The sequence below is a fragment of the Pteronotus mesoamericanus genome, unplaced genomic scaffold, assembly GCF_021234165.1.
Source record: "Pteronotus mesoamericanus isolate MK-2021 breed Mesoamerican mustached bat unplaced genomic scaffold, CSHL_Meso_final contig_46, whole genome shotgun sequence".
NCBI lineage: Eukaryota > Metazoa > Chordata > Mammalia > Chiroptera > Mormoopidae > Pteronotus > Pteronotus mesoamericanus.
In genome coordinates this window covers 1,164,397-1,173,953 of record NW_026555170.1, presented here as the reverse complement: position 1 = coordinate 1,173,953, position 9,557 = coordinate 1,164,397, and the positions used below count along the sequence as shown (strand labels likewise).

The window sequence follows — 9,557 nt, the reverse complement described above, 5'->3', positions numbered from 1 at the left end:
CTTCATTCCTTTCCTTCTTTTCCAGCCTTCTATCAGGTATTGACAAGGAAAATGTAGGCGTTCTCTCAGGCCTCCGCTAGACAGTTCATGACTCCTCTCTACTGTAACTGTTTACCATGAATTTCTTGTTTCTGCCTTTGCGTGTGTTTGTGTGTGGGTGTGTGTTTAGATGTTTATTTACATTTTTGTGTTTGAGACATAGAATCACGAGGCACTAGTGGCTGAATTGCCACTATTCACAAACATAACATACCGGACATACAAAGCCTGTTTTAAGAGCACCAGCCATTAACCTAGTTTTCTTGGGGTTCTGATGGACCTAAGTAGGGACACAAGAACCACTTCTGAATCGGGTAACGGAAAAAGCTGACATTAAATGGCTGCAGAACTCAAATCATAATAAGACCTGAAAATGAGCGTGTGAGAAGGAAGTAAGGAAAGTTTAAATACTGTAAGAAAAGAGGAGAAGACACGTAAATTTTGTTAGGGACTGGTTATTGCATGGAATTACAAATAAGAAATTCACCGTCCCACCGAGCCAGCCAGGAGTCGAACCTGGAATCTTCTGATCCGTAGTCAGACGCGTTATCCATTGCGCCACTGGCCCTGAGACAATTAAGTGTGCTTCAGCGATAGTACTTCAAGCTTATATTGCAGGGTTTCATGGGACGTGTAGTCCCTTAACGAAATTCTGTGAATTCATAAGGTATTCTGGGAGATTGAAGTTCGTCAAGAACCAGACGCTGAGATTGGTCGAGCTTCCAGAGCCACGCCGTAGGTCACTGTACAGCCTGCGGATTGGCGGGAAGGCCACAGGGGAGCCGGGGAAGACGCTCCGGTTGTTAGGGCGACTCGTCCCGCCTTCTGGGGGCTTTTTCCCTGGCTTTGTGATTGGCTGCTAGTATTAAGGAATCCCGGCGTAGAGAGGGCGAGGGAAAAGATGGCGGCGATGGCGGTTGGTGCTGCTGGTGGGAGCCGCGTGTCCAGCGGCAGGGACCTGAATTGCGTCCCCGAAATAGCTGACACGCTGGGGGCCGTGGCCAAGCAGGGGTGAGGGTCCGGACCTCCGCGGGCGGAATGCGGGGTCCGAACTCGAGGACGGAGAGGGGCAGACTAGTCATCACCGAGAGGCAGGGGTGAGGGGGTCGGAGTAAAGGAGATGGGGCGTGGGGGAGAAGCCTCGGGCCCTGGAATGTTAGAGGGGAAAAACTTATTGGGGGGCCGTGTGGTCACTGAGCCCAAAAGTCGGGGGAGTTGTCAGGTAAATTCAAAAAGGGGGCGTACAGACTTCCAGGGCCCTGGAGAGCGAAATTATTGTCTGGAAAGTGGGAGGACGTGTTATGGGGCGAGGGAGAGAATGAGAAAAACCTTCAAGGGGGAGGCATGGGCAGATCTGGATATGACAGTCCTGAAAAGCCAGTGACAGCAGAGTAGAAAATCCACTGGGTGTGGATTTTCATCTTTTCTCCTTACTCATCTTTTCCATGGCTGTGTTTTGTGGAGAAATTGAGGCACAGTGCAGCGGAAGTGATATGTCCCAAGGTGGGCTGAATTCAGCAGTCCAGTCCGTTGACTGATGGTGGCAGCTGAAAGGGTTGTGCAGAATCCAGATAGCCTAATCCAGTTGCTTGGATCTCTGGGCACTGCTGCTCTTTACATGACGACTCTGGGTCTGTCGCGGTTGTAGGTTTGATTTCCTCTGCATGCCTGTCTTCCACCCGCGTTTCAAGAGGGAATTCACTCAGGAACCTGCTAAGAATCGACCGGGCCCCCAGACACGATCAGACCTACTGCTGTCAGGAAGGGGTAGGGACCATCCCATATACCCCTTAATTATTAGAGGCAGTAACAACTTCTGCTTTATCACTGCCCTCATTCTTTACTGGCTTAGACATATTGATTAGTCCCGGGGATACAGATAACTCTTTTCCCCTTGCTTACCTGCTAAAAGCCTTAGTTTCCTAATCTGCATTAGGCTATCCTGTATCTGTGATAGAAAAAGTCTTTGTCTCTCATCTCTACTCTGTTTATTGCCTGTTAAGAACTAGAAATTGAATGGGTGAAGTGCCTAACCTCATTCAGTCTTTGTCTGTCTTGGGTGGGGGAGTACAGACTGGAATACACTAATTGTGGGAAAGCTTTCTCCATGGATTCGTCCAGACTCAAAAGTGGAGAAGATCCGCAGGAACTCCGAGGCGGTAAGGCTATTTGACTTCTCCACTAGATCCATCTAAAGATTAGGACTATAAGCAAGTTGGGTGGGGAGAGCAGTTTCCCCCTCTATAACTCAGTAACTCTGATATGCAATTAAAGCTATTTGAGTTGCTAGCTCTTAATCTTTTTCTCTTGATTTCTATTCAAGGCCATGTTACAGGAGCTGAATTTTGGAGCATATTTGGGTCTTCCAGCTTTCTTGCTGCCCCTAAATCAGGAAGATAACACAAATCTGGCCAGAGTTTTGACCAACCACATCCACACTGGCCACCACTCCTCCATGGTATGTCTGTGGGCCTCTTTTCCTGCTGCATGTTACAGTAGTCCAGGTGTGCTATGTACCTTCTTACTCCTAGCCATTCATTAAAGGGTGCATTTGGCAGAACTGAAATGTCAGTACTGCCTGCCCCTGTATAAAAAAAGTAGTGAGCAGAGATTTATAAAAGATTATACAATTATTCCCAGAAACTTAGAGTTGAAATTAAGGACAAGACCAATATTTATATAAGGATATACACAAGATACATGTACATGTACACATAATCACAAATTTGGGAAAAGCATGTAAATTACCTTGATATCTGGAGCATGGTCTTTTAACTGAATGAAGTTCTCTGGACCCAATGAGTTCTAAATAACTTGTTCATGTACAGTTCTGGATGAGAGTACCCTTGGTGGCACCAGAGGACCTGAGAGATGATATAATTGAGAATGCACCAAATACACACACAGAAGAGTATAGCGGAGAGGAGAAGACATGGATGTGGTATGTCTCCTTTTGCTGCTGTACCAGGGCAAAGGGTAGGGTGAAGGGACATATGGGGTGGAACCTATAGGACCACCTCCTTGAGCTGTAATGATTGGTGGCTGTGTGTTTGACTGTATTTTTCTGTGTTTGACTCTGGACAGGTGGCACAATTTCCGGACCTTGTGTGATTATAGCAAGAGGATTGCAGTGGGTAAGTCCATGAGGGTCTTAGGATAGGTATTCCTTCTCTGACCTCCTATGACTAAGAATCAGGAATTTCATGAAGACTTGGTTGCTGGGCGGTTTTGCTAATTTTTTATGTCTCAATCTGCCTTGCTTTTAAGGAATAAACAAATCTCGCACAGAAGAGCAAGAAAGCCTTCTTGCCTAACAATAGTTGACAGGTCTTTCTTTTCCCTTTTATAGCTCTTGAAATTGGGGCCGACCTCCCTTCTAATCATGTCATTGATCGTTGGCTAGGAGAGCCCATCAAAGCAGCCATTCTCCCCACCAGCATTTTCCTGACCAATAAGAAAGGATTTCCTGTTCTTTCTAAGATGCACCAGAGGCTGATCTTTCGGCTGCTCAAGGTGGGTGATGGAAGTGTTCTAAAGGTACTCCAGCTAATCCTTTTATTTTCATATGCATCATATTTCTTTTCCTGTGGGGCTGATTTCATTCCTCTCTGGTTTCTGAAGAACTATTGACACAAAATTGGGGAGCTTGAGAAGAAAAAGGCAAATGGCAGTAGGAGCCCCAGAAACATTTAAAAAGTTACCAGGCTGCCCTGGCTCGGTAACTCAGTTGGTTAGAGTGTCATTTTTTTTTTAAGATTTTACTTATGTATTTTTAGAGCGAGGGAAAGGGAGAGAAATGTCAGTGTGCAGTTGCTTCTTGTATGCCCCCAACTGGGGACCTGGCCTGCAATCCAGGCATGTGCCCTGACTGGGAATCAAACCAATGACTCTGGTTCGCAGGCCAGCATTCAGTCCAATGAGCCACATCAGCCAGGGCTAGAGCGTCATTCTGATATGCCAAAATTGTGGGTTTGATCCCTTGGTCAGGGCACATACAAGAATCAACCAATGAATGCATGGATAGGTGGAACAACAAATCAGTGTTTCTCTCTCTCCCTCCTTCCTCTCTTTTACTTTCTCTCTCTCCCCCCCTCCTTTGCTCTCTCCCCTTCTCCCCCCACTTTCTGTCTCTAAAATCAATGCATTAAAAAGATTTTTTTTTTGAAGTTACCAGATTTCATGAGAACTTTGCAGAAGGTTTCAATTAAGAAGTTGCAGCGATGATCCACGGGGCCCTTTGAGCCAGGCTAATGTTTATATGGCATAGGAGGGTTTTATAAGTTAAGATCATTGAAACAGTATGTTGCTTTTGTTGGTATTTGGAGAACTGCTGGTTTGGGCCTTGTTTTATGCTAGGACTCTGGCCATAAGCTATAGTAATATACCAGAGCTTTGGCATAAAGACTGTGTCTGATGATCTGACTGCTCTCACAGTTGGAGGTGCAGTTCATCATCACAGGCACCAACCACCACTCAGAGAAGGAGTTCTGCTCCTACCTCCAGTACTTGGAATACTTGAGCCAGAACCGCCCTCCACCCAATGCCTATGAACTCTTTGCAAAGGGCTATGAAGACTATCTGCAGTCCCCACTCCAGGTAGGCCTGGAGTGCACTGAGAGGAGGGAGGTTGGTGGTGGGGTGGGGAATATCTCTTGAGAGCAGGTGTTCTAAAATGCTACCAAAACTCAGAAGGCAATGGTGGGAAGGTTTTGATATTCTGGTGCGTTGTCCTTGCGAGGAACTGGCTAACTTACTTTGCCTGTTTCCTTTCATTCATCAGCCACTGATGGACAATCTGGAATCTCAGACATATGAAGTGTTTGAAAAAGACCCCATCAAATACTCTCAATATCAGCAGGTACAGTGTGGGTCCCAGACTGGGTCAGGCACAGGGCTGGAATGACCTACGTGATGATGGGATTATAGCCATGAGGTCTTCTCTTCTTCCTTCCAGGCCATCTATAAATGTCTGTTAGACCGAGTGCCAGATGAAGAGAAGGACACCAATGTTCAGTGAGTACCCTCCCCACAATCCCAGAGATTTGTGTGTCTACTTCTCTATATGCTGAGTCAGCTTAGCTTTACCTGTTTCTTTCTTAGGGTGCTGATGGTGCTGGGAGCAGGCCGAGGTCCCCTGGTGAATGCTTCCCTGCGGGCAGCCAAGCAGGCTGACCGGCGGATAAAGCTGTATGCTGTGGAGAAGAACCCTAATGCTGTGGTGACGTGAGTAGCAACCCTCTGGCTGGAAAGTTTCTCCACAGTGTCAGTTTTTCTTATTAGTGTCCTCACTTGTATTATATCATCTGTTTCAGGCTAGAGAACTGGCAGTTTGAAGAATGGGGAAGCCAGGTGACAGTAGTCTCATCAGACATGCGGGAATGGGTGGCTCCAGAGAAAGCAGACATCATTGTGAGCGAGCTTCTGGGCTCCTTTGCTGATAACGAACTGTCACCTGAGTGCCTGGATGGAGCCCAGCACTTCCTAAAAGGTGCCTCCAGACTGGGGTTTACTGAGTAATGGGATTGGACTATCAGCTGGGAAGATGGTGGGAGTGGTAGGGTGGAGGGATTGGGTAGACAGTAGCCAGGAAGGTTTAAGGGGAGGAGGGTTGGACTTGGATTATTGCCCTGGGGAAATGAAGTAATCTCTCTGAACCTGTGTTCACGTCTATAAAATAAGCAGAGATTTCCTAATCTGAGGACTGTGGACTCCCTGAGCTGCTGTGATGTGTACTTTGGGCTTAGCTTTCATTAAGATCTCAAAGAGCTTTGTGACCTCACACAAGTTAAGCACTTGGTTAGAATATCTTAGGTTCCTTCCAGTTTTAATCCTGTGACTAGACATTAACCTAGAAGCAGAATCTTCCCATCACTGGAGTTAGGAATAGGTTGGCCTGGGAATGTGACATCATAGAGCTGCCTGGGTCTCTGGGTGAGGTCTGGGCATTCAGTTAGTACAGGTACACTATTTCCATGCCTTGGGAATTAATGGTGTCCTCCTGCACTCAGATGGTGGTGTGAGCATCCCTGGGGAGTATACCTCCTTTCTGGCTCCTATCTCTTCCTCCAAGCTGTACAATGAGGTCCGAGCCTGTCGGGAAAAGGACCGTGACCCTGAGGTAAAGAGCCCCCCTCTTCTGGAGGACTTCTCTCTTTAGTCCTTTCTTCTTCTGTATCAGCACCAATTATTTATTCCTCTGCAGGAGATGGAGAGGTGGAGGAGGAATTGGGGATATGGGAAAGTGGTTGACGTGAAAGTTTTCATTCTTTTCTGTGTTTGAGGCTTGAGCTTCTTTCCTTGAAGAAGTAGGTATCTCTTGCATATCTTCTCCAGCTCTCGCTCTCGTCTCTTGGGTTAGGCCCAGTTTGAGATGCCTTATGTGGTACGGCTGCACAACTTCCACCAGCTATCTGCACCCCAGCCCTGTTTTACCTTCAGCCATCCAAACAGAGGTGGGTTCCTGCATGTCTGTCCTGTGACTGGGTGGGTAGGAGCTCACCCTCCTGGTTTTTTCCGTTGTTCTCCTGGGTCTGCCCTGTCTAGGTTTCCTTTGTTCTTGCTCATGCTTTACCAAGCTGTCTAGGACTGTGGCCATTTCTCACCCATACAACTTTTCCCTGACAGATCCTATGATTGACAATAACCGCTACTGTACCTTGGAGTTTCCCGTGGAAGTGAACACAGTGCTGCATGGTTTTGCAGGCTACTTTGAGACTGTGCTTTATCAGGACATCACTCTGAGTGAGTGTCTGGGGCAGTGGATGGTGGGGTATGAGTGTGAACTACCTGGGCAGCTTATGTAAATGTTTCATTTAGAATCACAGGGAGCCCAGTAGTCAGTGAATGGGGACCTTTGATTGTTTTAAAGTAATCCAAAAGATTCCTCAACCTAGTCAAAAAGCACAGTCCCTGAGACCTCAATTTTTTTTATTATCTTGTCCACATAGGTATCCGTCCAGAGACTCACTCTCCTGGGATGTTCTCATGGTTTCCCATCTTCTTTCCTATAAAGGTAGGAATCACTTTTAAAATTCCATAGGTTAAGGAGTAACTTTGGCTGTAGGGTTGTGGATGATGTTTGGATGTGATCCATGTCCTACTGCTGCTCTCTCATGCTTGGATCCCAGTTGTAGATATTAGCATATCCACAGTGGCCTTCTGCCTGCCTGCCCGACATCTCCTCTAGCTGCCCTTCTGTTTTCTACCTTGAGTAAAAGTCATCTTTTAAAAATTCACATCTGCCCTGCCTGGTGTGGCTCAGTGGATGAGCGGCAGCCTGTGAACCAAAAGGTTACCAGTTTGATTTCCAGTTATGGGCATGTGAGAGACAACTGATGAATGTTTTTCTTGCACATTGATACTTCTCTTCCTCTCTCCTTCCCTTCCCTTCTCTCAAAATAATAAAATCTTTAAAAACTCAAACCTTATCCTATATTTCCCCTGCTTAAAACCCTTCCCATTGTCATGGTAACAGTCAAAATTCTGAGCGTTGCTTATAAGACTTGGTGTGATTTGGTTTTAGCCTGTCTTTTCAGCTACTATCCCCTTGGATTACATTGCTTCAGTCCAATGGACTGGCTTTTGGTTCCTGTAATACTCATCTTCTTTCTGGTCTTAGGCTTTCATACCTTTCTCCTTTGCCGGCAAAATTCTTTGCTTGCCTCTTCACCCAACTAGCTCATTTTCCAGGTCTCCTTATGAGCATGCTTATTGTCAGATAACTCTCTGACCTAGACTAAGTCAGCATTCCCTTTTGTAGGTGCCTTCAAAACACCCTGGGCATGTCACAGCATTGATCACATTTTATTTATTTTTAAAGATTTTGTTTGTTTATTTTTAGAGAGAGGGAGAGAGGGAAATATCAATGTGTGGTTGCCTCTCTGGTGCCCCCTGCTGGGGACTTGGCCTGCAACCCAGGCTTTTGCCCTAACAGGGAATTGAACCGGCCACTGTGTGATTTGCAGGCCAGCACTCAATCCACTGAGCCACACCAGCCAGGGCTGGTTACATTATAGATTATTTGTTTAATGTCTGACTTTTCAGTTCTGATTGTTCTGATAGACTTAAAATAAGCTTCATGAAGGTTAGGATGTCATGTTTTATTATTTTGTCACCACACTTAAGTCAGTACATTGCAACATACAATTTATTAGCTCTACTCTAAAACCTTCTGTCTTCTTACAGCAACCCATTACAGTGCGTGAAGGCCAGACCATCTGTGTGCGTTTCTGGCGATGCAGCAATTCCAAGAAGGTGTGGTATGAATGGGCTGTGACAGCACCAGTCTGTTCTGCTATTCATAATCCCACGGGCCGCTCATACACCATTGGCCTCTAGCCCTGCCTGCAAATATCCAGAAGCAGCTTTAGGTTCTACTCCTGCAGCACAGAAGGTGCAGTACATCTGTGGTCTGTGATTTCCCCCTACCCGTCAGAGAGGAGCATTTCAATCTGCTTTCCTGCCTTACATCAAGGTGGGCAAAGGAGAATTAATTACAGGTTCAAGTCACAAGTCTGTGAAAACTTCAGGCCAAGGCATGAGGAATTAGTGCTAGCTGTGAAGCTACTCCAACAGGCACTCAGCCTCAAGCGCCTCCTTGGAATAGCCCTGAGAACATGCAGATTAAACACATTTTCAGCCCTTTCTTCGCCCATCTTTCTTCCTGTTTGGATGGTTTTATGTGGGAAGAAATACAAATAAAAGTGAAATTATGGCCTTTCCTGCTCCCTCCGCCTCTGCTTTCCCACACCTTACTTAAACCTAGGCATATTCAGATCTGTGCCCTTATCCAAGACCCAAAGGGACCTACCTTTATTCCCTATTTGGGGAGCTTAGTGGTTGAGACTCTTGGACTCCTGGGTATAGGCCTTTCTGACTAGCTACAGAAAGGGCTTGTCCACAAAGACCTGTGATTAGGCTTTTGTCTGGGGGAGGGGACATAATTTGTCACCATGGAAAAAGATGTGGCAGAATAAAGCCAGCTTTCCTTCCACATCTCAAAGCTGCCAAACTGTCAGCTCCTTTGTTATCTCTAGAGAGAGAATTCCATCTAGTCATCTCCACCAAGAAAGAACCTATTTTGTTTGAATAAAATCATAGCTTTAGAGTCCTAAGAGATCATCTAGTCCAATTCTTCATTTTATAGACAAGGTATTTGAAATTGGTACTATAATATAAAGTTAGTATTCAAATCCAGCTTGGAATATAGGTCCTTTGACTCTGGCTCTCTGTTATAAGCAGCCAAATTTTTGGAAGTCTTGGGATTGGCGGGTGGATTAAAGTTCTATCCCTTTATGGTTAGAAGATTGAGTACTGCACGTATTGGTCACCTGAGGAAGTTTCTCAAGTTTATTCTTGCAGGATTGCATGTGTAGGGTATCGATTTGAACTGAAAGTATGTGAGCCGTAGGACAAAGACTTCTGCTTCCTAGGTTCCAAGCACTGAGAGCAGGAGGAAGCATTTTGCAGGGTTATGTTCACACACTGCCACAGAATGGGGACGTGGAGCCTACCACGTC

General features: G+C 46.0%; 1 protein-coding gene and 1 non-coding gene across 4 annotated transcripts; one reads left to right on the top strand and one right to left on the bottom strand.

Moving 5' to 3' along the window:
* Positions 1 to 534: 534 nt before the first annotated feature.
* Positions 535 to 607, bottom strand: TRNAR-ACG (transfer RNA arginine (anticodon ACG)). Its single transcript has one exon. It is a non-coding gene; the product is annotated as a tRNA-Arg (tRNA).
* Positions 608 to 901: 294 nt separating this feature from the next.
* On the top strand, positions 902 to 8,758 carry PRMT5 (protein arginine methyltransferase 5). Of its 3 annotated transcripts, XM_054577805.1 has the most exons (17): positions 902 to 1,050; positions 1,688 to 1,806; positions 2,113 to 2,198; positions 2,363 to 2,497; positions 2,868 to 2,980; positions 3,124 to 3,173; positions 3,389 to 3,552; positions 4,474 to 4,635; positions 4,820 to 4,897; positions 4,994 to 5,052; positions 5,140 to 5,262; positions 5,352 to 5,527; positions 6,048 to 6,157; positions 6,398 to 6,491; positions 6,664 to 6,780; positions 6,987 to 7,051; positions 8,224 to 8,758. In XM_054577805.1, the coding sequence occupies exons 1-17, from the start codon at positions 941 to 943 to the stop codon at positions 8,374 to 8,376; spliced, it is 1,914 nt and encodes a 637-aa protein (XP_054433780.1). In that variant the 5' UTR covers positions 902 to 940; the 3' UTR covers positions 8,377 to 8,758. The 3 variants fall into 3 exon arrangements, with proteins under 3 accessions (XP_054433780.1, XP_054433781.1, XP_054433782.1); XM_054577806.1 differs by lacking the exon at positions 4,474 to 4,635; XM_054577807.1 differs by lacking the exon at positions 1,688 to 1,806 and having other exon boundaries at positions 934 to 1,050.
* The last annotated feature ends 799 nt before the right edge of the window (positions 8,759 to 9,557 follow it).